Source organism: Girardinichthys multiradiatus, chromosome 10, assembly GCF_021462225.1.
Source record: "Girardinichthys multiradiatus isolate DD_20200921_A chromosome 10, DD_fGirMul_XY1, whole genome shotgun sequence".
Taxonomy (NCBI): Eukaryota; Metazoa; Chordata; class Actinopteri; order Cyprinodontiformes; family Goodeidae; genus Girardinichthys; species Girardinichthys multiradiatus.
In genome coordinates this window covers 4,174,947-4,202,409 of record NC_061803.1, presented here as the reverse complement: position 1 = coordinate 4,202,409, position 27,463 = coordinate 4,174,947, and the positions used below count along the sequence as shown (strand labels likewise).

Below are 27,463 nucleotides of genomic sequence, written 5' to 3'. Positions count from 1 at the left end.
GTTAATTGGTCTCTCAATTGCCCTTTGGTGTGCACGTTGTTTGTCCTGTGTTTCTGTGTTGCCCTGGCAACCTGTCCAGGGTGTGACCCGCCTCTCCCCCGCGACCCTGTATGGAAGAAGCGGGTATAGAAAATGGATGGATGGATTGTCAGCTCAGGCGGTTTATGCAACTATAAACTAAAAAAATATTAGTTGCAATTTTCACTGATGCAAGACCTTTTCAAAAAAGATACAGACATATTAAAATCTTCTTAAACTGGAAAATGTAAGGTGTAACACATATCAACCATATTTCTTTTATTTTAATTTAGTAGTAAATAGGAATACAGACATTCAGTGACTTTGACTAAAAAGCAGACTTGGACAACCAAAAACTGCCTGAAATAGTTTAATGATTTTTTTCAAAGGATTAAATGGTTTCTCCAGCTGAAAGTACGCGGACGTCGTTAGTTTTCAGGTATTTCAGTGATTGCAAGCTTCCTCAATTCATTTTCTATGGTGAAAAATATATTCTGCTAAAAATGCTAAATATTTTATGAAATGAAATACATTTACTGAATGAATTAAATGTTTTAACAGTTTAATTGTTCAAACTGAACAAAGTATGTGAAAGGAGTCCAAAGAATATGAATGGGACCGCAGTAATGTAGGTGCTTTATATCATTCATACAATAAAACAGAGTATGCACCACATACAAAACAGAAGCAGCTTTCAAAGCTGTGAGGAAGCAAACCCTCTTCACTTCTTCTGCTGAACAAAAACTGCGTGGACGCCATCGGTGGCGTCCTCACGGCAGGGTTTGAATCCTGCCTCTAGAGCCAGGCTCGCCACCTTCTCCCCAAAGCCCGCTTTTTGCTGTTTGTTCAGGTCCAGGATGTACCTGACACACACACACACACACACACACACACACACACACACACACACACACACACACACACACGTCAGTAAATGAGGCACGAATACAGAACAGCCACTGTCCTCTTGGTGACTGTGCAGTTACCATGGTAACAAGCCATGTTACTATAAAAACCCTCACTTGGCCAGCTCCACGACAAGCACGGCGTCTGCTGCAGCAATCTGTCTCATCATGGGGCCCAACTGGTGCACGCAGCTTTGCAGCACAGACAGAAAGGAAACAGGTCCAGATAGCAGGATGAGAATAGAATGATACTTCAGGTTAAATATTTAAGTTTAGGACATCGATCCTGATGGTAATTTGTCTCACTTGGCAGAGAAGTAAATGGTGTTGAAGTAGTGGCAGTATTTCTGCTTGTGTGGCAGCTTTTGAAGAGAGTCCAATGGCAGGAACGTCACAGAGACCCCACTGAGGAGCATCAAATCTGAAGGAGAACAAAATCTGTGAAATCTATGTAGGATTAGTGGCTTTCTAAGGTTAATAAAAAATGGGCCTGAAATAAATGATCTGTCACATAGGAGCTAAAGGTCCAATTTATGTATTTTTAGTTATATTGAGTTGGGTATCAAAGCTTTTTACTATTAACACGGAGAGATTTTTGCTGACTCAGTGTAGGCTCCTTCTTTGCCTCTGTGTCTGAAGGAGAAGTAGTGACACAGCCCCATCTGCTGGACAGGAACTGGAACAGTCCTTGCATGTTTGCAAAAGAGATATCCTGGGCTGTCTGTGGAGGCGAGAAGAAGAAAGCATATTAAACAAAAAAACATCATTGTCTTCGTCAGCATGTGAGCAACTTCTTTACACACCTCAGTGTATTTTATTTAGATTAAATGTACAGGCAAACTCAAATGAGTGCATAACTGTGAAATAGAAGGAAAACTATAAATGGTTTGGCAAACTTTTACAAATTAAAATCTAAAATGTGCGACATGCATTTTTATTCACCACACCAAGTCAAAACTTTGTAAAAACAACCTTTCACTGCATTTACAACTGATTCATCTCTACCAGCTTTCTCTCACAAACAAACTGTGAACATTGTTTTTTTAGTCTTGCCATAGATTCTCATTTGGATTTGGGTCTTGACTTTAACTAGGACATGCTAAAACATTAATCTGAATCATCCCATTGTAGGTTTGGCTCTATGTTTATGGTTGTTGTTCCGATGGAAGGTAAAAGCCACCCTAGCGTGAAGGCCTATGTCTCCTATACCCTGGATAGCTCCATCCATGTTCCAGTCTAGTACCAGCTTCCCTACCGCCCACAGCATTATACTGCCACCACCATCAGAGGGGACTGAATACAAATGCTTGCTACTCTTTTCAGCTTTTAATTTTTAGAAACCACCTAACATTTTTCTTCCACTAAACAACTATGAGACTAAAAGACATGGAAGTTATAAAGTGACAAAGCATGAAAAGTTCAAATGGTGTGAATACTTCTGCATAAAGTTTGACTTGCGATTGTTGCAGCCCTATTTTACCTTGAGGTGTTGCCCATTCTGTGTTATCAGCAGGCTCTTGTCGTCAGATTCAACACCAAAAGAGAGATAAGGACTGGAAACAATATCTCCCCAGTAGCCTCTAACGCCAACTTTTTCTCCTTTCTTCTGAGACACAAGTGCAGTGAAGATTTAGGCCATTTATTTCACTTCAGAGCTCTTTAGTTTGGCAGAATAGATATGAACTTACTTGACTAAAAACTCTTATGGAAAGTAAAGTAGGATTGGGTATTTGGTAGACAGCTTCCCTCATTTCAAACGCCAGACCCCTTTCTCTCCATTGCATGTACTGCTGTTTGCTGATGACACCACACTGCATAGACAAAAACCAGTAAGAGTCCATTTAGGCAATCTTAGCAGTAAAACACTGTATTTACAGAGAAATAACCTGTGCTGGAACCAGCACACAGTTTTTTAAATTCTCCATCACCCCCTTCTCATGCAGCTTCATTCTAAGGTCCCAGTCAAATTGTCCCTTCCTGGAGTCGTAACGGGTACCAAGATGCTGTCTGACCCGATAATCCCAGGCTTTGGGCATCATGGCTGGAGCAGAATCTGCAGGTGAAGGTTGCTGGATCCATAGCTTAAATATCCTGGCTAGTTCATCTCGTTCCCTAAACTGTATAGAGATTCAGTCAGTTTTTAACAATTTATACATTTTGCCTGTTATTTTTAGCACAATAACTGAAAATAACACAGATCAGTAGGTGTAACAGCTGGTTTGACCTTAAGAATCGTTGTGTTCAGGCAGGGATGCATGGCATCCTCCGTTGTTTCAGTAACAGAGAGAATGAGCTGTGATGCAGCTTGTCGGAGCGTCTCTGCTGTCTGACTGCGGATTTCAGTGTTTCCAAAAAGCTCCAAGAAAACTTCTGTCTTCTCTGTAAACAAAAGAAAAAACCCAAGACAATCTTTACATGTTTAAGACACACATGGCTTTTCTGAAAAGATAAATTCTCACCGTTAATTCCCATCTTTTCCTGTTGAATAAGAGTGAGGTAGAGGAGCAGCAGCTGCCGAGCCACAACTTCCATGCTATTTTCAACCACCCATATCTGCAGAACACAGAACATGTGGGACTCCTGCTGCATTTAGCCTCTAGTTCATGGTGTTAATGCAGCAGGAGTCTAACATGCAGCATGTTAGACTCCTGCTGCATTTAGCCTCTAGTTTTCTGTGTTTAAAGCAGGAATTTACGGGAATATTGCTTACATGAAGATTTTGCTTCTCTGGACATTCCACAACGGTCTTTAAAATATGTCTTGGGTCCCCACTGCCAACTAGCAGCACATTGATCTCTCCATCAGATTTCACAGGACCTGGGTACAAACAGCCAAAACATAGAGTGTACTATGTACTTCTCATGCTAGGTATTCAAGTTTTAGTACTAAACACAAAGTGTTAAAAGCTAACTTTGAAAAAGGAAAAGCCTTGTTTTACCCAAACCCCCTCCGCCCAATGCAGGTGGAGGGAGACAAGATCTCTAGTAAAAATAACATCCCTGTTGGAAGCTGGAGAGCTCCTTCAGTGACAGACTGCTGCATCCCAGGTGCACATAGGAGCGCTATCGTAGATCCTTCCCCCCAGTAGCTGTTAGACGTTATAACCATCACTGCTCCCAACAAACTCAAGAGGTGTTTGCGTCCCTGCTGTTATTTGCAAATTTTTTGTGAATAGTTGTTGTTTTTCATGCACAACTATACAGGTCCTTCTCAAAATATTAGCATATTGTGATAAAGTTAATTATTTTCCATAATGTCACGATGAAAATGTAACATTCATATATTTTAGATTCATTGCACACTAACTGAAATATTTCAGGTCTTTTATTGTCTTAATACGGATGATTTTGGCATACAGCTCATGAAAACCCAATATTCCTATCTCATAAAATTAGCATATCATTAAAAGGGTCTCTAAACGAGCTATGAACCTAATCATCTGAATCAACGAGTTAACTCTAAACACCTGCAAAAGATTCCTGAGGCCTTTAAAACTCCCAGCCTGGTTCATCACTCAAAACCCCAATCATGGGTAAGACTGCCGACCTGACTGCTGTCCAGAAGGCCACTATTGACACCCTCAAGCAAGAGGGTAATACACAGAAAGACATTTCTGAACGAATAGGCTGTTCTCAGAGTGCTGTATCAAGGCACCTCAGTGGGAAGTCTGTGGGAAGGAAAACGTGTGGCAGAAAACGCTGCACAACGAGAAGAGGTGACCGGACCCTGAGGAAGATTGTGGAGAAGGTCCGATTCCAGACCTTGGGGGACCTGCGGAAGCAGTGGACTGAGTCTGGAGTAGAAACATCCAGAGCCACCGTGCACAGGCGTGTGCAGGAAATGGGCTACAGGTGCTGCATTCCCCAGGTCAAGCCATTTTTGAACCAGAAACAGCGGCAGAAGCGCCTGACCTGGGCTACAGAGAAGCAGCACTGGACTGTTGCTCAGTGGTCCAAAGTACTTTTTTCGGATGAAAGCAAATTCTGCATGTCATTCAGAAATCAAGGTGCCAGAGTCTGGAGGAAGACTGGGGAGAAGGAAATGCCAAAATGCCAGAAGTCCAGTGTCAAGTACCCACAGTCAGTGATGGTCTGGGGTGCCGTGTCAGCTGCTGGTGTTGGTCCACTGTGTTTTATCAAGGGCAGGGTCAATGCAGCTAGCTATCAGGAGATTTTGGAGCACTTCATGCTTCCATCTGCTGAAAAGCTTTATGGAGATGAAGATTTCATTTTTCAGCACGACCTGGCACCTGCTCACAGTGCCAAAACCACTGGTAAATGGTTTACTGACCATGGTATCACTGTGCTCAATTGGCCTGCCAACTCTCCTGACCTGAACCCCATAGAGAATCTGTGGGATATTGTGAAGAGAACGTTGAGAGACTCAAGACCCAACACTCTGGATGAGTTAAAGGCCGCTATCGAAGCATCCTGGGCCTCCATAAGACCTCAGCAGTGCCACAGGCTGATTGCCTCCATGCCACGCCGCATTGAAGCAGTCATTTCTGCAAAAGGATTCCCGATCAAGTATTGAGTGCATAACTGTACATGATTATTTGAAGGTTGACGTTTTTTGTATTAAAAACACTTTTCTTTTATTGGTCGGATGAAATATGCTAATTTTGTGAGATAGGAATTTTGGGTTTTCATGAGCTGTATGCCAAAATCATCCGTATTAAGACAATAAAAGACCTGAAATATTTCAGTTAGTGTGCAATGAATCTAAAATATATGAATGTTAAATTTTCATTATGACATTATGGAAAATAATGAACTTTATCACAATATGCTAATATTTTGAGAAGGACCTGTAAATGTGCATTTTGTGAATGCTCAAATCACCCTACTCAGCTGCACATCTCAATTAATGAATATGCCATTTTAATAACTGTACAATACTTCTTTTTCTTATGTTATTTCATTTAGTATACAGTCTACTCTTACTTTTTGACTTTAACAGTTTTTACATTTGTAAGTACCTGTATATGCTCCCATTTGCCTTTTAAGCTGCTGCTGATACACCTGAATGTCTCGGGGCCAATAAAGGATATTTCTATTCTACTCATTGTTTTGTGCGTACTGTTTTTATACAGTACAGACCAAAAGTTTGGACACCATCTCATTCAAAGAGTTTTCTTTATTTTCATGACTATGAATATTGTAGCTTCACACTGAAGACATCAAAACTATGAATTAACACATGTGGAATTATATACTGAACAAAAAAGTGTGAAACAACTGAAAATATGTCTTATATTCTAGGTTCTTCAAAGTAGCCACCTTTTGCTTTGATTACTGCTCCACACACTCTTGGCATTCTGTTGATGAGCTTCAAGAGGTAGTCACCTGAAATGGTTTTCACTTCACAGGTGTGTCCTGTCAGGTTTAATTAGTGGGATTTCAAGCCTTATAAATTGGGTTGGGACCATCAGTTGTGTTGTGCAGGAGGTGGATAATGTACACAGCTGATAGTCCTACTGAATACACTGTTAGAATTTGTATTATGGCAAGAAAAAAGCAGCTAAGTAAAGAAAAACCATCAAGCGCTACAAAGAAACTGGCTCACATGAGGACCTCCCCAGGAAAGGAAGACCAAGAGTCACCTCTGCTGCGGACGATAAGTTCATCCGAGTCACCAGCCTCAGAAATCGCAGGTTAACAGCAGCTCAGATTAGAGAACAGGTCAATGCCACACAGAGTTCTAGCAGCAGACACATCTCTAGAACAACTGTTAAGAGGAGACTGTGTGAATCAGGCCTTCATGGTAAAATAGCTGCTAGGAAATTACTGCGGAGGACAGGCAACAAGCAGAAGAGACTTGTTTGGGCTAAAGAACACAAGGAATGGACATTAGACCAGTGAAAATCTGTGCTTTGGTCTGATGAGTCCAAGTTTGAGATCTTTGGTTCCAACCACAGTGTCTTTGTGCGGCGCAGAAGAGGTGAACGGATGGACTCTACATGCCTGGTTCCCACCGTGAAGCATGGAGGAGGAGGTGTGATGGTGTGGGGGTGCTTTGCTGGTGACACTGTTGGGGATTTATTCAAAATTGAAGGCATGCTGAACCCGCATGGCTACCACAGCATCTTGCAGCTGCATGCTATTCCATCCGGTTTGCGTTTAGTCGGACCATCATTTATTTTTCAACAGGACAATGACCTCAAACACACCTCCAGGCTGTGTAAGGGCTATTTGACCAAGAAGGAGAGTGATGGGGTGCTGCTCCAGATGACCTGGCCTCCACAGTCACCGGACCTGGACCCAATCGAGATGGTTTGGGGTGAGCTGGACCGCAGAGTGAAGGCAAAAGGGCCAACAAGTGCTAAGCATCTCTGGGAACTCCTTCAAGACTGTTGGAAAACCATTTCAGGTGACTACCTCTTGAAGCTCATCAACAAAATGCCAAGAGTGTGAAGAGCAGTAATCAAAGCAAAAGGTGGCTACTTTAAAGAACCTAGAATATAAGACATATTTTCAGTTGTTTCACACTTTTTTGTTCAGTATATAATTCCACGTGTGTTCATTCATAGTTTTGATGTCTTCAGTGTGAAGCTACAATATTCATAGTCATGAAAATAAAGAAAACTCTTTGAATGAGAACCAAACCTTTGGTGTGTACTGTATATTTTAGGATGTATGACATTATTGTGCATTATCAAATAATATTTCTGTTATTTTTGTCAATTATATTTCTGATGAGCACCTCAAGAACACATTGATTTGGGACCCCACCCGTTGTGAGGCACCCAGTGCTCTACATAGCGTCCAGTGGCAGGCCGCTGTTTTACCCATAATGCAGTCATAAAATACGCATAATCTTTGTCGATGCACGTGAGCAGTTTATGATCCAATCACAGAAACGTCCTCGTGCGGCTTCTCACCCAATCTGAGCAGGTTTCGGGCTGGACTGAAGCCCCACCAGGTGATACATCCCGCTCCTTCAGACGCACGACCTGCACTCATCCTGTAGTTTGAACAGAAACAGGGGAAACATCGACCCTCATCTGTGTGTTTTACTGGTAGAGTCTAGGGGGGGGGGGGGTAACAGGTGGTAAAGTACCGATAAAATCTGTTAAAAGCTCCGAACAGAACTTCTGAACTGTAGGCAGAAACTCACCTCATCCACAGTGGTACAACAGTCGGGGAAATGTTGGCGTTAAAGGACCTTGCAAAAAGTTTGAGTTCTGTTGCTAGGCAACACTGTCCATAGTATAGAGCCCCCTAGCGGTGGGAGTGGCGACTGACCTTAAAGCTGATCTAATACTGCAGAGCCGGCCCAAGCTTGAATGGGGCCCTGGGCAATCAAAAATTAAGCTGACTTTCTGACAATTCATTCGTCACAAAAATAATTTTTTGAATAACTAACACTTCATTAAATGAGCTAATTCTAAATATGTCAATTTGTTTTCCGTGTTAAAGTTCCACAGTAGTTGTATGAAGCTTTCCTGAGCTAATATAGGCTTAAAATAATCAGAGAGGATATTCATTGTTTTTTTATTTTTATTTATCTTTATTCAAGAAAGTTTGGTTCTGGTAAAACATTTACATCATTATATTTCATCCTATATACATTAAAACTGGCAGAGTGTGTCTTTCTTTCTGTCCTAGATGAAGCCATTAAAAGAGGTACCACCACCATACTTTTCCATTAACATAGAAAGTACTGTTGGATCTTTGCTTCTTTGTTTATTTGTGTCTGCTCTGTCTTTTCAAACCTCCAGTCGGTCTTGGCAGATGGCTTCTCAACACTGAAGCAGGTCCAGGTTCTGTTGGAGGCTTCTTTCTGTTCCAGTTTGTTCCTCTTGCCACATGCATGATTATTATGAGGGATTGCTGGAAAATAAACAACACAACACAGTCGACTGTCCACTGTCACTATGTGCTTGTCCAGGAGGGGAGAATGCTGCAAGTCACTGACTCCATGCAGTCTGCTGGGTTTTCTTAGACAGAAAACTGTTTCAACCAAATTCAATAATAAACTGCATTGTTTGATGATGAGGATCAGATTGTAATCTATATAATTAACTTGGATCTGTCTGTATGATTGGATTGAAATAGATTAAATTGCTTATATGACTGTTTTTTTATGTAAAGTCTCTTGAGACAATATTTGTAGTCAATTGTGCTATAGAAAAAAACTAAATTGTAATTGAAAGGAACATTCTTTTGAGAAGTTTATCCTAACTAGCACAATGAAATAGAAAAGTGCAGGGAAAGGGGAAAACTAGTAACATCTGATCATTTACTTAAATGATTTACAGAATTAGAAGCCTCATTTAAAATAAGATATTTACCTAAAATAGGAATACACCCTATAATAATTTTGAAATATCATTCCTGTTTAAAACTACATTAAAACACATCAACATTATGAGGTTGGCTGTTAACCAGACGTTTAAAGAATCACAGAAAAAAAGATTGTTATGGGCAGATTTATTTATGAACAGATAATGTTTACATGAAAAGTTGAAAAACAAGCAGAAATGATTAAATCCGCTCTAAATGATGTAACATAACATTCATGCTATAAAAGTTTTCTTTAGTTGAATTACAACTAGCACATTTAATTTCATGCTATGCGAGAGTAACATTTTTCTTAAGCATTTGCAAAGGTTGCTATTACCTTGGGCTGGCCCTGGGGGATCTGAAAGGGAAGGAATCGACTGTGTAAAACTGTCAAAGAAATGGCTTTATTTGGATTTTAAAGGAATCTTTTACACAAATGCACGACAAAATGAGCCAACATTAACATAAATAATTCATCAAACATATAGGAGTTTTGTAAACTATTATTTTAAATATGAGGAATTTCACAGAACCTGCATATATACAATGCCAGTTTTCCAATTATTCCAATTCAGAATTATGCTGGTTTATATAATTTGTAAAGGAAACAGGGAAAGCAAAACCAAAATGGTTTGTAGTGTACACAGGCACATAGAAATACAATGTCCAAACTGGTGACAAATAAACAAACAAAAAATGACCTCTGATCTCTAGATGAAGGGGTTCTGTAATGACTGGGATCCAAATGTTCTTAATAGGACAGGGTCACGTCCAATCAATGCTCTCACTCATGGGGCCATGAAACAGAACAGACAGATTGAGACAGCAACAAGCTTAAAACCCAAAGAGCTCTCAGCTGCATTTAATACTGGATCAGGATCCGGTTCTTACTGGAATTCCAATTTCCCCTCGGGGATCAATAAAGTATCTTTGAATTGAATTGAATTTGAATTGAATTAACGAGGTTTAGCTTTGAGTGCCGCGTCCACCTCTTCTTCAGGCATGAGGGTGTGCCACTGGGCTACTGGACGTCGAGGGTTCGCAAGCATGTCGGACCAGTGACGCAGGCCGACACCGGTAGCTCCATAACCCATGAAGGTCTTCCCTATGGGGTCATTGCTTCCAAGTTTGTCATAGTCGTACACTGTGATGACAACTTGCACTTTCTGGAAAGAAATATATATATTATGAAATCACATTTTCACACTTTGAGGTGAGTTCTATAGCAAAGAAATAGATATAAATCCTACCTGTATTTGTTCAAAGGGGACTTCAAAGCTGAAGCTTTCATTAAAGTAAGGATTGAGCGTGTTTTTCTTCACCGTTGTCTTCTTCTTCTTAATCCGCTTCCCATTTTGTTGCAGAACTATCTTCACAAATGGGTCTTCAGACAAGAAACAGGAAAGGTCAGTTTGTTTTTATTATGGACGTTTTAGTTCCCCTTGAGGCTTCAGTGTGTATTTTCCTTCAGCATGAGACAATATAGACCACAGTCAAAATGCAGAAAGGTTTAATTACCTGATAAACCCCCAACATCCATTTTCTTGAGATTTTTAGCCTCCATGATGTTCACCGTCAGTTTTCCAGCAGTGGGTACGTAACGCAAAGAAATGCAAATGTCTCCCAATTTTTCCTGAAGACAGAAAAGTTGGTCAAAATTTGGGGAAGTGGCTTTGAAATAAACTTGCAACATGTTTACAAATTTTGCAATTTTCAAAATTTTAATAATGGCATGGGCCAGTTGGTATGGAGGCTTCTTAAACTTTTCAAAGTTACAGTTTAATTCCCTGTAAAAATGTCAGATCATTCCCATGGCTTAAAAGTCCAGACTGTGTAGAGCAGCAATCCCCTCCCCCACCTGTTGCTGTACACCTTGTGGAAGAAGTCTACTGTGTTATAAATGACAGATTATGCTGTTTAAAATTATTATCTGCACAGTTTACATTACTGTTTACATAAAAACACTCAACTGTACCTCTTCCTTCTCCCCACTTTCTAAGTCCCTCCATTGTTGCAATGGCTGGCCCAGATCAACACTACTCATGGGAATCTTTATTTCACCAATCACATCGTGTTTGGAAAAACGATCAAAGTCGAAAACCTGCAGAATCAAAGTCTTTCCACCCAACTCCGCATAGGGAATCTAAAAAGAAACGTTGTCAGAACATGTAATGTAAAATAACGGAACGCAGATGATTGTTTGCACTCAAAGAAACATGTAAACGATGCTTGCATTTGAATTAAACTACACTATTATTTTTGGGAAAGGAAAATCTTCACTAAGTTATAAATATGGAAGCAAATAGATAAACAGAAGAATTGGTACCCATTAAAAGTGTTATCTGCTAACTTAAGGTACCTTAAAAATAAAAGTCTCGTTGAAAACAGGGCTCAGGTTTTTACGTTGAACTTTTGTCTCATACTTCTTCTTTTTGTCAGGTAGCAGAAAAACTTTGACGTAGGGGTCCGAGGTTCCCCCCATGTCCATGGCAGCAAGGTCTTGTGCCTGAAGGATGCCCACTATGAGCTTCAGAAGAAAGAACATGTCAAAAATGAACTGGCAGACGGAAACTGGTGGTTATTCATGCATTTGTGTATTCTGATGGTGAATATAAATGCTGTTTCCATGCAGGATGTACCTGAGAATCTGTGAAGTTGTAGTCCAAGGAGAACTCCAGCTTACCCAGCTTCTCCTGTTCTTTCTCTTCCTCTTCCCCTTCCTTTTTCACCTCCCCCTCCTGCAAGATGGAATATCATGCGATGAGATTCATCATGAAGCAGTTGACAAGGTGAGACTATGGCAGTAAAAAAAAGTGACCCACCTTTTCTCCTGACTCCCCTTCACCTTCCTTTTCCTTTCTGCGGCGACCTGCGGCCTTCCTCTCCCTGGCTTTCTTCGGCTTTTTCTTCTTCCCAAAGCATTTTTTGAAAACACAGAAGATGAAGCACGCCACTAAAACCAGGACCAGCACAACAATGGCTCCAACTGCCCACATAGGAACTGCAAAACAATGGTGAATTATCTCATCTTATATTTACTATAAGCAAGCAGATTTTTTAATTACTTAACGTCGTTTAATTTATTTGACTATTTCAATGATAAACATCAGTTTAAGTGATTTTAGCTGCTGTAAAAAGGCATGTTGTCTTGTTGGCAAAAATATCTAGTTTTGGAGAGAAGAAAGTGGCTGAAAGCTTCTGTCTCATTCTTAAGCATTTTCAAAGCATGGACATATCTGAAGACGCTTGGTCAGTTAACACCCTTCTCCACAATCAGATAATAACACTTCTAGCTGGGAGTGGCCGCGTTTAAGCTCAATAAGTATGTAGAAGTCAGTTGTTTGCCGCTGTAATGTTAGGATTCACTGGGTCATTTTTACAGAACTGATTCTTAAACACTATTTTCCATTGTGTTTGTTTGTGGACATGAACATCTCAGTTATTGATGCAAATATGTGATACCCCTTAAACTGTTTCACATTTTGTCAGGTTAAAAAATATTAATTTTTATATGATTTATTTGGATTTTATGGGATAGACTACCACAAAGTGGGAAGTAACAGTGAAGGAGACGGATAATGAGTGTTTTCAGCATTCTGTTATGATTAAAAATATGAGAAGTGTGGCACGCATTTGTGATGGTACTTAGTAGAGCCACCTATTGTTGAAGTTGGACCTGCAAGCCTTCTGAGGTACATCTCTACAGGCTTTGCAAACCAAGCACTGTCAGACTGGATGGAGAACATCTGTAATCATCAGTTACCACAGACTGTCAGTTGGATTTAGGTCTTTGCTTTAACTAGGCCATTCTTATACATGAATATGCTTTGATCATTCCATTGGTGCTCTGGCTTTATGTTTAGTGTTGTTGTTCAGCTGGAAGGTGAACCTCCTGCTCGGCCTCAAGTCTTTTGCAACTTCTACAGATTTCTATCCAGGGTTGTCCTGCATTTAGCTCCATCCATCTTCTCATCTGCTCTGACCTGCTTCCCTGTCCTGGTGCAGAAAGGTATTCTCTCAGCATGATGGAGCAACTAGGATGTTGCATTGGCGCTGGTTTGTTTAAGGTGATGTGCTTTGTTAGTTTACTGCTACCCACTACTTTGACATTTATGGTTGACAAGATAAAATGTGGAAAAGTTCAAACAATATGAACACTGGAACTCTCCATTAAACACAAAACATTTTAACTTTAAAGAGAAATGCGGACTTTGTAAAACAAAATGTTTAAATAATAATTTAATAAGTTAAACAGTTTATTTCAGCAGTGAACTTGATCTTTATTCTGCCGGTGCCTTACTGCCCAGATGACTCAGCTCATTCACGAACTTCTCCTTCATGTGGTTGTAGTCATGTCCCGGGTGATGTTCTGGATGCGTGTGTTCATGATGGTGTTCTGGATGAGCGTGCTCGTGATGAGCCGGCTCCGTTGTTTCCTCAGATTCTGGTTCGAACGACTCAGCGGCCCTTCGGACCCGGACCCCGCCACTGACCAGCCTCATGCCGGCTGTGAAAACAGCAGAGTGAGATCAGGAAGTCGTCTTGGTTCAGTCCATTGACTGTCCCTGTGTAGTTGGCTTGGTCAGCGAGCCGTGACACATTTGTGCATGTATGCTATGTAATCCCTGTGATCATGTGTTGCTGCACAGACCAGGAACATGGAACATCTCTTAAGCCAGATGCTCAACATGGCTGACCTTAATCCCTCTGTTACTCGCATACTCTCTGTCATCTCCTACATCCCATAACCCACGCTCTCCCTCCCATGTTCATCCCAACCCCATTTTTCCTGTTATCACGCTCTCGGCTGGGCTGGATTAAACTCTGACACTGCAATATGAATCCAAAATCTCAGATTCTCAAAACTGCAACAAAAAACTTGTTCTCTTCTTTTAATATTCCTCACACTATCACTGTTTTCACCCCTGTTAATTCTTATTCTATCCTAATGCATGAATATTAGGGCACTTTAAGGGCATCTAAGATGACTACAGCAAAAATCTAGGAGAATTTATAATGACATTTCTATTTTACAGAGCAAACGACGAATAGTCTTCTACAGTATACAATTAAATGATAAAACAAACAATAATTAAATCCAATATTTTGTTTTTATAAAGCAAAAATGACATAAGCCACTGCAACAAACAAATGGATGGATGGATGGATGGATGGATGGATGGATGAATGGATGGATGGATGGATGAATGGATGGATGGATGGATGGATGGATGGATGGATGGATGGATGGATGGATGGATGGATGGATGGATGGATGGATGGATGGATGGATGGATGGATGGATGGATGGAAGTGATCAGATAAATCCAGTAGATGACTGATAATGGTACTTTTTATTTTAAACAGCAAAAAGATCAATTTTCCACGACAACAAATGAAAAAATAATAAACAAACAAACCAAAACAAATAAATCGATAAATTGCAAAACGTTTTCTTAATAAATCTAATTGGAGAACTTGTGATGGCTTTGGCATTTACCAGGAGTGTGCTGGTTTTTACTTTTTTAACAAATATCCTGATCTTCTCTAAACAAATAATTTTGAATCTGACATTCCCTCCATGGCTGATCATTTGTTTATTTTATAGCACTACCAAGATTACCCACTCCTGGATTTGTGTATAATTTTATAAAAAAAAAACATAAAAATGTACTTTCCCCTCGCTGATCCCTGCTAATTGTGAGAAAAATATTAAGAAATTTGATGCAGTATTTATCCTACCTGCTGATGGCTTCTTTTAATTCCCTCTATGTGAAAATGATTTTAGAGAGACCTTTAGTTTGAAATGTTTTCTTTTTTACGTCCACTTTGGCCCGTTGGAGCCCTCAGACACCGATCAGACCTTCACTACGTTGCCGTCTCTGGCTGGCAGGCTTCCTGAAACCCTTTCCATCAAAGCAACTGGCAAATCACTAGAGCAGTGTTATCGTTTAATCCCCCCCCCACCCTTCCTGATATTAGAAGGCTGACGACACATCTGTTGCTTTCAGGTTTTACTGAATAGAAGAACAGGCATTTCTTTGTGTTGCTCTACTACTGCTCTCCTTAAACTGAACAGAGTATAATTTAGGGAGATTTCTTATACAGGTAGAGACATTAGTATTGGATTCATGTCAGCAGTGTTTGTGTTTACTCATCAGACTGAAGAGATTTTGTAGTGCATACAGCCCTTCTCTAATCCCCTCAGCATAGCTGTTAATCTACAACTTTCAGTGAGTGTTTATTCTCGTTGGTGTCCCCTAGTTCATCATTTTAGTGAATAGATTCAGTCTACTTGGGGATCGGACCGGTAATCCTCAGGCGTGCTGACATGCAGAGTTCACCTGCTCTATGCACCATTCTACAACCTTGAGTTCACCTTAACTGATATCACAGCCTTTAATTATATATATACAGTATATATATATATTTATATATTCTTAATTTCATCCACCTTGATCAAAACCTGTTTCTTCAAAAGTAACCCCAAAGCATGATGCTGCCACCACCATGCTTCACTGTGGGTATTGTGGCGTTGCAGTGCAATTATGACCCAAAAGTTCAAGTTTGGTATCATCAGAACACAATAAATCCAACAAGGTTTTGGGAGATTTTAGTTTTTTTCTTTAACCCTACTGCTTAGTCCAGACATAAGATTACAGCAGATTGTCACACGTAGAACACAACCAGAACCTTTTGGAAATTCCTGCTTCTCCTCCTGACCAGTTTTAATCTCTTTTCAGTTTTTGAAAAGGTTCTATATCTTTGCACAGCGAATTACGTTGATCCTGTCCAACCTGTCTACAAACTAAATGATGTGAGTTAACTTTATTCATAGTTAATCAAATTCATTTAAGATGATGGCAGCACTAAACTCAAAGCTGATGTTGCTTTATTAAAGTATTTAAATCTGTGGACAGTTTTCCCATCAGGTTACTTTTTAGCTTTTATTTTTTTCCCAGTTTCACTGTACAGGAATAATGTTACGTTAAAGGATTTTTTTTTACATTACGAAACCTGGCATTTTAACAGGGAAGTGCACACCTATCAGACCCGCTGTATTTAAATTAAAGCAGTTTCTGAAAACATCTAATTAAAGGTTAGTCGACACTATAACCACAGACCATCCCATAATCAACTGACTAAAGCTCAGACACTCTGAGTGAGCAAAAACTGTCCTGGGCAGACATGACAGAACCAGTGACAAACAGACACCATACAATATTTTAAAGGTTAGGCATACTTGGATTTTATTAAACATTTCAATAAATTCCCAGATATTGAAAATGCTTCAGCAGTTTTGATTCAAAATGGTTTGCATTTAGTCAGAGAAAGAGAAACACAGGACATTGAAATGCATGGCATGATAGAGACTTAATGTTAACGGGTGATTTAAATTCACAGTAACAGCTTATTATGACGGCAGCCTTCTGCTACAATTTCATGAGAACATCGTTTTTACAAGCTTGTTTTCTTAGAAAAGTTGAGCTAATTCCAGTTAACGTGTGACCTATTGTTCAAATTTTGGTACAAAAACTTTAAAAAAACGGAGTTTCAGGTTAAATGTGCAAATATTGTCAAGTTTTCTTTATGGAATTAAGCGCAGCTTTAATCCTCTTTGCTGATCTTTGGAAACATTAATCAGCGGCTGGAGTTGCCGTTGTTGTTTAATTACATTTTTTTTAAAGAGTGTGTCTATCAAACAGATATTCTCCCATGGATCCATGAGGGTCAGATGCAGTAAGGCGGGTCAGACTGCTGATGTAGTCGCCCAGCTTTTTGATGGCATCGTGGCTGTCGATGAGAAATTCCTGCTCCAGGTAGTCACACAGCTGAAAAAGGATTGAAACGGTGAGTGCAAAAAAACCTGAAGATTGCTAAAACAAATATCCCAGCTAAACTCACATGTAGGTCATTGTGGCTACCAGCTCTGCGATGCACATCGAGGATACATGTGTTCAGGGACTTCTGGTATTCCAAGGAAAAGGACAATGCATCCAGACCACCTCTCCAGTCCTCTCTATTTGGTTTCTAGAAAACAGATTTGAGATTTCAAAAGCTGAATCAATAGACTACACCAGGGTCGTGGTTTTAATTTTGTACCCCGGTTTAATTAATTCTTAAAAGCAGCTATTATTGTTATCAATGCTGGATAAATGTGTGCATTATTTCCAGTTATCTCTGGCAAGCATCATGTACATAAAGAATGATCAAATAAGACTGAAACATTTTACATGATGTTCTTGCAAAGTGTCCTGCTGGCAGAATGAACCTGTTCTTTGTTAGCTTTTATCAAAACAGTGTTGAAGTTTTCAAATAAATTGATGAGGTTATTTTATACCATTAATGAAATGACCAGAGGTTAGGTCAGACTTTATCATAAAATAAAACCAATTCACAGCCACTTGAAAGTGTGTTTAAAAAGACTTTTATAATCATTTAATTTTAGTCATTTCAACATAGATAATGTATGAGGAGGTGTACCTAAACCACCCTGAGGTCCAAAGCCTGTGTTGAAGCCAACAGCTTGACTCCAATGCACAGACTGATGGGAAAACATCTTGATGGTGGAACTGGTTTTTGACACTTACAGCGATAGTCTGAAGCAAAATGCGACCTCCTCTGGTGTTCTGGTATCCCAGCAGCTTCTCAGCATGTTCTCTCTCCTTCTCCGAGCGCTCCAGGAAAAACCTGGAGAAATGTGGCAAAGCAACATCATCCCTGTCGAAATACATACCCTGAAACCAAAAGAAATAAGTGGTTAGTGTACAGACAATAGAAACCAGTCCAAGGAGTCGGTAAAGAGCAACTCACCAGGGCGAGGAAGGTGTAGGAAGCGTTGAGTTTCAGATTAATGAGCTTGTTGATGTCTCCTTCGGTCTCCTCATGATAGTTTTGTTTCACGACAGTCTGCATTTCTAAAAGACAAACAACAGAGCGACCTTAAACCATGTAGAGCCAAAGAAAGTTTAGCAAACGCCCCAAAACACAGCTGTAAGGTTTCAGATAGCAAATCATTTCTTACCCTTTCTGTCTAAATGTAATAGGTTTAGCGGCCCGGTTCCACCTGAAGCCCGTCTGTGCTAAAGTTCTGTTCGTATTCGCTGGCCAGCTTTGACAGCACCGGTATTTAAAGGCTGCTCCCACCCAACAGTCATATGTGGTTGAGTGATAACGAGTTTAGCTCTGATGTAACGTTAGCACGCCCTGCTAACTGCCATGGTGTGCTAGTTTAACTGTTCACCTTCATGAAACTAAAACTCAAGTTGGGGTTAATTGTATAATAAGCGCTTCCTTTACCACATCACACCTGAAAGCACCTTGAAGCTTCGGCTACCAAGCTAAATCCATAAGCTAACAATGTTAGCATAAATAAAGGAATGGCTTTGTGACCATTTGGTGGCGACTAATTCAGGTTGTAGTTCAGCCAATGTGTTAAAAACGAATTTTACCTTCACATTTGGTCAACAACATTGTAAGTAAATAGATTACATAATTATTACATAATTATATATATTATATAAATATACATCCCAGAGGAGTTCAAATAATTACTTACCTGCTGATGTCTTGTTTACAAAGCAGCTTTGCTTCTTCTTCTATTATTTTTGGCGGTTGGCAAATAATTTAATGGTGCGCATTACCGCCACTGACTGGTATGGAGTGTGGTTCTTCATGGTTTTAAATCTTATTTACTATTACAATAATCAAATTCTATTTATTAATTTAGTTTAAAAAACAAATCTTACTATAATTTGAATATGTTTGCTACCTAAACTTCTTTGCAAAGTATCTCTCAAAATAAAATTTTCTTTAATACCTTCAAATTCTCTCCTCAAAATTGTTCTTTCTTGTTCATATTTCTGACACTTCAATATTACATGTTCTATTATTTCCTCCTCTCCACAATGATCACATTTTCCTGGATTATGTTTTTTTATTTTAAACAATGTAGAATTAAGTCCTGTATGTCCTATTCTTAATCTTGTAATTAATCTTTCCTCTTTTCTACTCCTTCTTCCTGTTCTTACTTCTCCTACAATCTTGTTGATTCTGTAAAACCATCTTCCTTTCCTTTCTTCATCCCACCTTTTTTGCCACTCTTTCCTGATTCTCTGTTTAATTATATTTCTTGCCTCTGACCTACTAATATTAATTATAAAGCTAATGTTGTTTTGTGTTGCCTTCTTTGCCATCCTGTCCGCCATCTCATTCCCTTCAACTCCTACATGTGCTGGTACCCATAAAAACACTAATATTAATCCCATCCTTTGTATTCTAAATAAAGTATGTTTAATATCCAACAAAATGTCTGGTCTACCCTCTGAATGATTATGTTTTAAACTTAATAATGCTGAACTTGAGTCTGAACAAATTATTGTTTTTAATGGTTTTATATCCTCCACCCACTGCACTGCTAATAATATTGCTAAAAAATCTCCTGAATATATCGATAATCCATCTGTAATTCTTTTTCCTACTTTTATTTAAAATTATGGTATTACAAATGCTATTCCTATTTTTTCATCGGTTTTTGATGCGTCTGTGTAAATCTGGACATATTGCAGCGTTGCTTCTTCTTCTTCTTCTTCTTCTTCTCTTAAAGGTGAAGGTTGATTAGACACTATTACTACCCTCTAGTGGTAGCCATTTTTTTTCAATCGTTTCACCTGGACTTTCCTAGGTAAAACGTATACATATAATCATATTCAATAAATTAGAATATTCGTTCCGAGGCTCGTTTGTTAGATTAAAAGTACGTTTAAAAAAAAATATAATATATAAAATAATAATTATTCTTTTTCTAAGAGATTTGATTTACATTGCTGTTCTGATTTTGACAAAAGTCAGAGAATAGGACCAGCATTATGTGGCTCCATCAATAAAAACCTGGTGATGTTTCATGTGTTTCCAGAAGAATTACAGCTTCTAAATAAGTTAAATAAATTGCATTACGTATATTAGCAAGAAACAGTTCATAACCCTAAGTCCACAACTTGCTGCCATGATATGTTGCCCACCAGCATTTTAATAACTGTTTTTAGCTGGGTTGCTCTTGATATATTGCACATTGTAAATATTTCCTTTCAGTCGAGTCAATTTCCACAGGCCCTGATTGCTTAACTGGTTCAGTTTTATCTTTGTTTCCCTACTTTGTGTCATTTTGTAATTATAAATCTGGGCAGAAAAAAATAATTGTGTTGTTCTTCAAGGGTCCATTCTTGAGCCACTTTCATTTAACATCTATATAGTCTCCTTAGCTCAGAGTACTACCATATGTTGATGACACACTACTTTATATCAACCGGTTACCCCAAGACCATAGTCCACTACAAACACTGAGTCAGAGTGCCCACAATATGACTGAGTAGATGGGTCAGAATTTCCTCCAGCTTAATGTAGATAAGACAGAAGTCATTGTTTGTTGTCTGAAAAATGCAAGGATAGAGATCAGCTCTCAATGGGGCCAAAGACCACAGAGCATGGAAGAAACCTCGCTTGTACTTTGGATTCAGATCTAAATGTTAAAAAGCACATAAAGTCTGTTACTAAATTGGCTTACTATCATCTTAAAAACACTGCTATAATAAAGAGGTTTCTCTCAAAGCAGGACACATACAGACTAGTACCTACCCTGTATTTTTAGTAAAACTTTATCTCTATGAGTGGTTTGAACACTAATATTCTGATAGTGTGAGCCTGTTCAGTTTTATCTTTGTTTCCCTTCATCTTCTCTCACAAACCTGCATAAAATATGTCTGCATAGTTCTCATGAATTATTGCATTTGGCACTGATTAATGGTTAATCACAGCCAAACCAAACCTATGGTTGCACAACAGGGTCTTTAAACATTGAACAGAGTCAGAAATAAACTTCAAATGTAAGTTAGGAGCTTACAGTCACAATGTAAACTAGTCATAGTAACACTGTTTTCTTTTACTCTTCACAGTGATGGCACATCATGCATTATATGTTTATACTTAAATTAAATAATAAATAATTGAGCACAATGCCAACTATTAACTCAAATTTTTTTTTAAAGTTATTAAAATGCAAACAAAAGCTATTTATCTGCCTATAATTAAATTCTGTAAATCAAAATAGATGTTAAAAAGCATTCATTTGCAGATCCGTTCTAAGTATTGTTTTACCAGTTTAAAACAATAATAAATGATGAACTCTACTTCCTCCCAAGTGTATGAGGTGAGGAACAATAAAAACGTTATCTTTGAAATTTATAGCGAACTCAGAGCATCATGCAATAAAATGTAGTGTGTCCTAGAATCTGTTGGTCATAGCATATTTTTCCATTTCTTCATTTGTCCTGATTGCGAGGCAGCCACTTATTTCATGAAGCAGTAAATATCCTGTGGGTCATCGGTCCGCACAGTGATTTTAATAAAAACGATAAAAACAATTAAAATAATTAGACAAAATCCAGTCAAATTTATTTATAACACAAATTTAAAAACAACAAACAAAATTATGTACATTAAGAGAATAAGTAAAAACGCAAATTAAAAACAGACATAAAACAATGTTAGTCACACAAAAGACAACTCGTTCGGTGTTGTACAGCAGGGGAAAAGGGATTTTAAAGAAGACAGTGAAGGAGCCTGCCTAACATGTAGAGCAGACTCGTTCCATGACCTAGGGTCAGCAACCATAAAAGCCAGGACACCTCTGGGCTTCAGCCTTGTCTTTGGCCAGGTGCAGCCGGACTCAAAGGTCAGCTGACCTTTGAGTCCACGAAGGAGAGTATGGGTGAAGCGAGCCCAGGATAAGGTGGATCAAGGTCATTAAGACATTTCAAAACAAATAAAAGAATGTTAAAATCAATTTTGTAGCAGACAGAGAGACAATGAAGAGGAGCCAGCACGCAAGTGATGTTTCCTCACCTGTTAGAAGATGAGCAACTGCTTTTTGGGCAATCTGAGGGCAAGAAAGGGAATCCTGTCTGACTCCAAAACAGAGCTTTAGAATGATCAAAGCATGAGATAATAAAGATGTTAATTCCTGGACTAAATTGTCTTTGCTCTGGTAAATATGTAACAAAACATCTGACAGAAAATACCATGGCTTCTTGAATTTGTATAGATTTTACATGAATGGCACATGGCGAGTTTAAGGAAGTAGAATGCGGAGCAATGGTTCTTGTTCCATAAAGGGAAAGCAGTTATTTACTTTGTGACAGAGGAGGAACCAGAGGCTAGATAAGGAGAACCTAGTTAAAAATGAGACATTAAGATCTCAGTAGCAGAACTGTGGTTTATCTTGGAACACCAAAGACTTGATGACAGTATGCAGTTATCAATAATGAGGTGTTTATTCTTCAAATCCACCACAGACCAACTGTTACTGTGTGTCTTCTCAGGTCTGCTTTGGGTAAGTATTTTTTTTATCCTTTTTATCGCTTTTAAATCAACTGTGATCAGACAGTAAACCTATATTCAGAGTAAATGTTAAATTCTTTATTTGAAGGAATAAACTTGAGCAATTAATATGTAAAAAACTGCAGATATTCATTAAGTTCCATTAAATCTGTATTTAAAAACATTTGTTTTTAAATACACATTTAAAGAAAACAAATATTCTTTAAAAATGTGAAATCTCTGTTTAATTACAGAGGCCATTTTTCATGCTTTTTGCCAACAGTTACCTAAATTCTCATTATATTCCTAAATTTAACAGTTTTTGTGTCTTTTGCGAATGAAAGAGAAATTCTGCAGAACCAAACAGACATAATTTGTTCTTAGCTTGTTCTGTGGAACATCTACTTCAATGCGTGGAATTTACTTTTATTTATCTGAGTCTTGTTTTGATTTTAAAATGTGAAGCCAGAGTTTATTCTGCATTAATCTGATCTTTTATCGCTTTTTAATGTATTCCCACATTTGTTCCCACAAATAGTTTAGTATTAGGATAATAATATACAGACTATAACTCACATTTTAAATGATTATAATCATTCGATTTTAGTTTTCACAGAGAGAACCAAAACACTACATTTATGTAGCAGTTCTTTTTAGCACCAAAGTATTATTGGAAAATAAAAATCAGAAAGTGCATTGCTTTCAGTTATGGACAGATTATACTTTAACTTTATTATACAGCGGTAATGTGAGCAACATCACTCGTGACTAAGGAATTTTGTGTAAAAGGTTGATGAAGTCTTTGTTCTGTTTTAGGTCGTAACAAACTGCAATAAAATGGAACTAAACATGACAAATACTGCAGAATCGAAAACAATAAAGGAAAATAATCCTTTGCTCATATCATCGCCATGTTAGTATGATTTTCTTTTTACCTTTTTTTGGTCAGTAGTTCATAAATTAATTTCAATGCTTTCTCCTGGATGACACATTCTGCTTTTGTATTCTACAGCTCCTCTTAATGTAGAAAAAGTAGATGTTGTGACTCAGAATGAAAGCAGTATAACCCTGCAGTGGAATAAGTTTGATGACATCTCAACATACAGACTGGAGATTGGAGGTGAACATATTAACATGAATGGCACTTCTGGAGAACCAGTAGTACTTGTGGCCTCTGGTCTGACTGCTGGGAGAAGATACAGTTTCACTCTTTTTACTGTGCTCAATGAACTCTACAGTTCTGGATATTCATTTACTGCTGTCACAGGTAGGGGATCTTCTAGTGCTCATATGTATCAAGATATGTTGACATAATTGGCATCAGCAACCATCTGGAACACTTTAATGTCTTTAATCTGTTAAAAACCCTAACTTTTATCATAATGTTTGGTATCATTTGTAATTAATCTTACATTATAGGTGATCATAAAAGGTAATAATCAGTTTGTGTATATCAAAAACAACTTAATAACAATGTCAAATTCAAAGATTAATAATAAATATATGTTGTTTTCAGGGAATGGTTATTTCTGAAAGTCAAGATGAGTTGACATAAATAACTAAAACTTTGATCTGCCAGAAATCACAACGTTTTCTTGGTTATCCCAGCTGTCCATGAACCACATGAATCATTTGATCTCAATTAATTATCTGTTTTATACAAATTTTTCTATTTTACGTTTACTTAGTGTTAATTTGTCATGCCTCTTTTCTCACACAAATAGCAAATGAGCCAATCACATCGCAACAACTTAATGCATTTAGGCAGCTCGACGGGGTGAAGGCAACATGCTAAAGTTGAAAACAAGCATCCGAATAGGGAAGAAAGGAGATTTTAAAATGGTCCCGAAAGAGGTAATATGCAGTGGGTGGCTGTTTTGTGGACAAAAATGGCTTGTTGGTGTCAGGGGACAAGAGACTGACGGGTTCAAAATGACTGGAAGGCACTCATACAATCACTCCTGTCAGCTAAGAACAGAAAACTGAGGCTATAATTCAGGCAGGCTCACCAAAACCGAATACCTGCAGACTGGAAACACTTCGTCTTGCCTTATGATCTGTGACATTCAGATGGTCAGGTCAGAATTTGTCATAAACTACATGAAAGCATGAATTCATCCTGCCTTATATCAATGGTTCATGCAGCTGGTGGGGGTTAATTACTGCGTATACTTTGAGGCCCATAGGGCAGACTGAGCATTGTTCAAACCTCACAGCCTACCTGAGTATTGCTGCTGACCATGTCCATCTATGTCATGAAGATTTAAGGCAATTTGGAAGACAAAATGTTTAGCTACTGAAGTCAATGTTGACTAAGTGGCATTTCCATCTGTTTGCTGCCTTCAAAAACCTCAAATGTTACTGTGAAAACCCCAGTTCCTGCTGTAGGAACTATTTTCAGCCTCAGAAGATGATAATTTGCCTTCATTTTGTAAATGTGGAAAATTCAACCTTTGATTTGAACACATTTATTCAGTTAAAAGATCCCATGTTAAGAAATATTTGTTTTTAGGTCCCGCATGCCTTGAAAATTGGAATTCACAATAATTCCTATTAAATAAATGTAACTGAAGTATTTTTTTAACTGTGAGTTAAATATCCTAAGTTGGACAGAGTGTCCAGGAGCTTTTAATTTGCAATCCATGAATTTTTTTAATTATAAAAATTACATTGTCTATATCTTTTAGCCTCTTTTCAAAAAGGGGAAAGACACAAGAACATTCAAGCAAAGTCAGATGTGTGTTGATCTTCCCAATTCAGGAAATGGCAATGCTAAAATAGCCTCTCACCTGAACTTGCCCTTGTCTTTAGTCAGAGCAATGAAATCACTTTTTAAAACTTCTAGAACTGTGACAAACAATGCTGGGAGAAGACCCAGGTTTTTCCTGCCACCACAAACATAGAGAAAATGCCTCAAGATTAGAGAACTAAAACTAATTTTTTCTATCAAGTAGAATTATTAATTCAATTCAATTCAATTCAGTTTATTTATATAGCTCCAATTCACAACACATGTTGTCTCAAGGCTCTTCACAACAGTCAGGTTCATACATTCCAATTAATCGTAACAATTGAACAGTTCAGTCAGATTCAGTTATTTATTCAAATTGGATAAAAAGTTTTTCTATCTAAGGAAACCCAGCAGATTGCATCCAGTCAGTGACTTGCAGCATTCCCTCCTCCTGGATGAGCTTGTAGAGACAGTAGATAGTCACTGGTGTTGACTTTGCAGCAATCCCTCATACTGAGCATGCATGTAGCGACAGTGGAGAGGAAAAACTCCCTTTTAACAGGAAGAAACCTCCAGCAGAACCAGGCTCAGTGTGAGCAGCCATCTGCCACGACCGACTGGGGGTTTTAGAGAAAGAACAGAGCAGAGACACAAAGATTAGACTTCTGTCTAATTTGTATTTATATTCTTAAATTTGTTGTTCTTTTAGTGAATTATATTCATGTAATGTATCAGATTAAGCTGCCTACAGTCCTTTTTGTTACAGGCTTTTCATAATTTATTCATTCTAGCTACTCAGCACACTCATTAATTAAAATTTATTGGATTGAATAAAATGAATAAAACTGCTTTTTGAAAATATTAAATGGAAATTAAAGTCAGCCACTAAATAAATCACAGTTATCTGCTTTTGTATTCAAAACTGGAACAAACCATTTAAGACATCAGATTCTGTTATTACTTCTTGTTCTTGTTCATATTGTAGCTCCTCCTGATACTGAAAGGTTTGAACACATCACACAAAATGAGACCTCCATAACTCTGCAGTGGACCAAAGTGGAAGAGATCAACACTTATACTCTTCGCTACAATAATACGGAGGTCAACATAACTCACTCTGAAGGAAGTGGAACATACACAGTCTCAGGTCTGACCAGAACCACTAGATACAACTTCACTCTCTTCACTGTGTTTGACTATGCAACAAGCAGAGGAAAAAACATCACTGCAGTCACTGGTAAGATGTTTGTTGTTTGTTCCTAATATTTACTGGAGATCCATATTTTATATTTAGTTTGACTGGTTGATTTAAACTTTAATTTGAATGATTTTGTGCTTTTTCAATAATACAAATGACATCAACATCACAGAAAAAACATTTCATTATATTCTGTCAGCTGATTTTCTAAACGTCTGTCCTCATTATATTTTTCTCTCCTAGTTACTCAGAAACAACAATAACAGAAACAGTTAATCAAACTTAATAAGAGGAGAGGCTTATTATATTATGTGGTTAGAAATAGTAATAATAGATGTTTGCTGCCCTCTCTGATTGGTGGAGAAATTGTCTTTTTGTTACACGGTCTTCAACACTTTCTATCAGTGGCGGATGCTGGTCTTTCAAGGAGGGCAAGCTCAATTTCAAGATCGCTGATTCGCTCATTTTGTTGTCAATCAAAAGGGATTCAGCCTCAGACAGATCATCCAATCATCATGCAGAAGCTGAGCGTCCGGGCCAGTCGAGGCCAGCCCACTGCCCCATAGACCCCCAGAGACGCTGAGCGTCCGATGGGCGGGACAAAGCCCAGTATTTTTGCTTCGCTATTGAACTCACTGTTTAAAGTACTGTGAAGCTGCAGGAATGAATGAGAGGAAAGCTGCGTCGTTAATAGTGATAAGAAGCTGATTCTGAACAAAAGCTGAACGCGTTGTAGCGCATATTTAGTCAATGACATGAACACACAACAGTATATATTTGATCACTTATTTTTTTGACATTTTAGGGGAAGTTGAGCTTCCCTTGCAGTCTTAGAGCAATACTACATGCTGTTCTAAAAGCTCAACAAGTGAAATTAGTTTGACTAAATCAAATCCCTGCAACAATTATGTAAACTGTTATGAACAGATGTTTGTTGTTTTATTGACGACTT

General features: G+C 38.4%; 4 protein-coding genes across 12 annotated transcripts in view; 1 reads left to right on the top strand and 3 right to left on the bottom strand.

Moving 5' to 3' along the window:
• Nucleotides 1–282: 282 nt before the first annotated feature.
• On the bottom strand, nt 283–8,177 carry LOC124875483 (dynein axonemal assembly factor 3-like). Of its 4 annotated transcripts, none has more exons than XM_047377685.1 (12): nt 8,040–8,177; nt 7,804–7,948; nt 3,634–3,740; nt 3,383–3,476; nt 3,148–3,302; nt 2,852–3,040; nt 2,612–2,734; nt 2,404–2,529; nt 1,500–1,644; nt 1,230–1,344; nt 1,041–1,115; nt 283–881 (listed from the first exon to the last, which is right to left on the bottom strand). In XM_047377685.1, exons 2-12 carry the CDS (start codon nt 7,883–7,885, stop codon nt 740–742), a joined length of 1,353 nt encoding a protein of 450 aa, XP_047233641.1. In that variant the 5' UTR covers nt 7,886–7,948; nt 8,040–8,177; the 3' UTR covers nt 283–739. The 4 variants fall into 4 exon arrangements, with proteins under 4 accessions (XP_047233641.1, XP_047233639.1, XP_047233642.1 ...); XM_047377683.1 differs by having other exon boundaries at nt 7,804–7,886; nt 8,040–8,112; XM_047377686.1 differs by having other exon boundaries at nt 1,527–1,644; nt 7,804–7,886; nt 8,040–8,111.
• A 1,163-nt stretch (nt 8,178–9,340) lies between these two features.
• Nucleotides 9,341–15,128, bottom strand: syt5b (synaptotagmin Vb). The gene is made up of 9 exons (XM_047376445.1): nt 14,951–15,128; nt 13,509–13,715; nt 12,031–12,209; nt 11,848–11,946; nt 11,568–11,735; nt 11,184–11,351; nt 10,727–10,841; nt 10,459–10,592; nt 9,341–10,374 (listed from the first exon to the last, which is right to left on the bottom strand). The coding sequence occupies exons 2-9, from the start codon at nt 13,708–13,710 to the stop codon at nt 10,165–10,167; spliced, it is 1,275 nt and encodes a 424-aa protein (XP_047232401.1). The 5' UTR covers nt 13,711–13,715; nt 14,951–15,128; the 3' UTR covers nt 9,341–10,164.
• A 1,304-nt stretch (nt 15,129–16,432) lies between these two features.
• On the bottom strand, nt 16,433–18,833 carry zgc:56095 (Ferritin, lower subunit-like). 2 transcript variants are annotated; one of them, XM_047377277.1, is made up of 5 exons: nt 18,768–18,833; nt 18,023–18,126; nt 17,800–17,946; nt 17,114–17,239; nt 16,433–17,040 (listed from the first exon to the last, which is right to left on the bottom strand). In XM_047377277.1, exons 2-5 carry the CDS (start codon nt 18,122–18,124, stop codon nt 16,891–16,893), a joined length of 525 nt encoding a protein of 174 aa, XP_047233233.1. In that variant the 5' UTR covers nt 18,125–18,126; nt 18,768–18,833; the 3' UTR covers nt 16,433–16,890. The 2 variants fall into 2 exon arrangements, with proteins under 2 accessions (XP_047233233.1, XP_047233234.1); XM_047377278.1 differs by lacking the exon at nt 18,768–18,833 and adding an exon at nt 18,234–18,464.
• A 3,648-nt stretch (nt 18,834–22,481) lies between these two features.
• LOC124875359 (receptor-type tyrosine-protein phosphatase H-like) overlaps nt 22,482–27,463 on the top strand; it is a 42,799-nt gene continuing 37,817 nt past the window's right edge. For 4 of the 5 annotated variants that reach the window (XM_047377479.1, XM_047377481.1, XM_047377480.1 and 1 more), the window contains exons 1-4: nt 22,512–22,595; nt 23,399–23,495; nt 23,595–23,849; nt 26,299–26,550. In XM_047377479.1, coding sequence (XP_047233435.1) covers nt 22,512–22,595; nt 23,399–23,495; nt 23,595–23,849; nt 26,299–26,550 — 688 coding nt within the window. Of the gene's footprint in view, nt 22,596–23,398; nt 23,496–23,594; nt 23,850–26,298; nt 26,551–27,463 lie in introns of all 5 variants that reach the window. The other variant, XM_047377483.1, reaches the window with a different exon arrangement.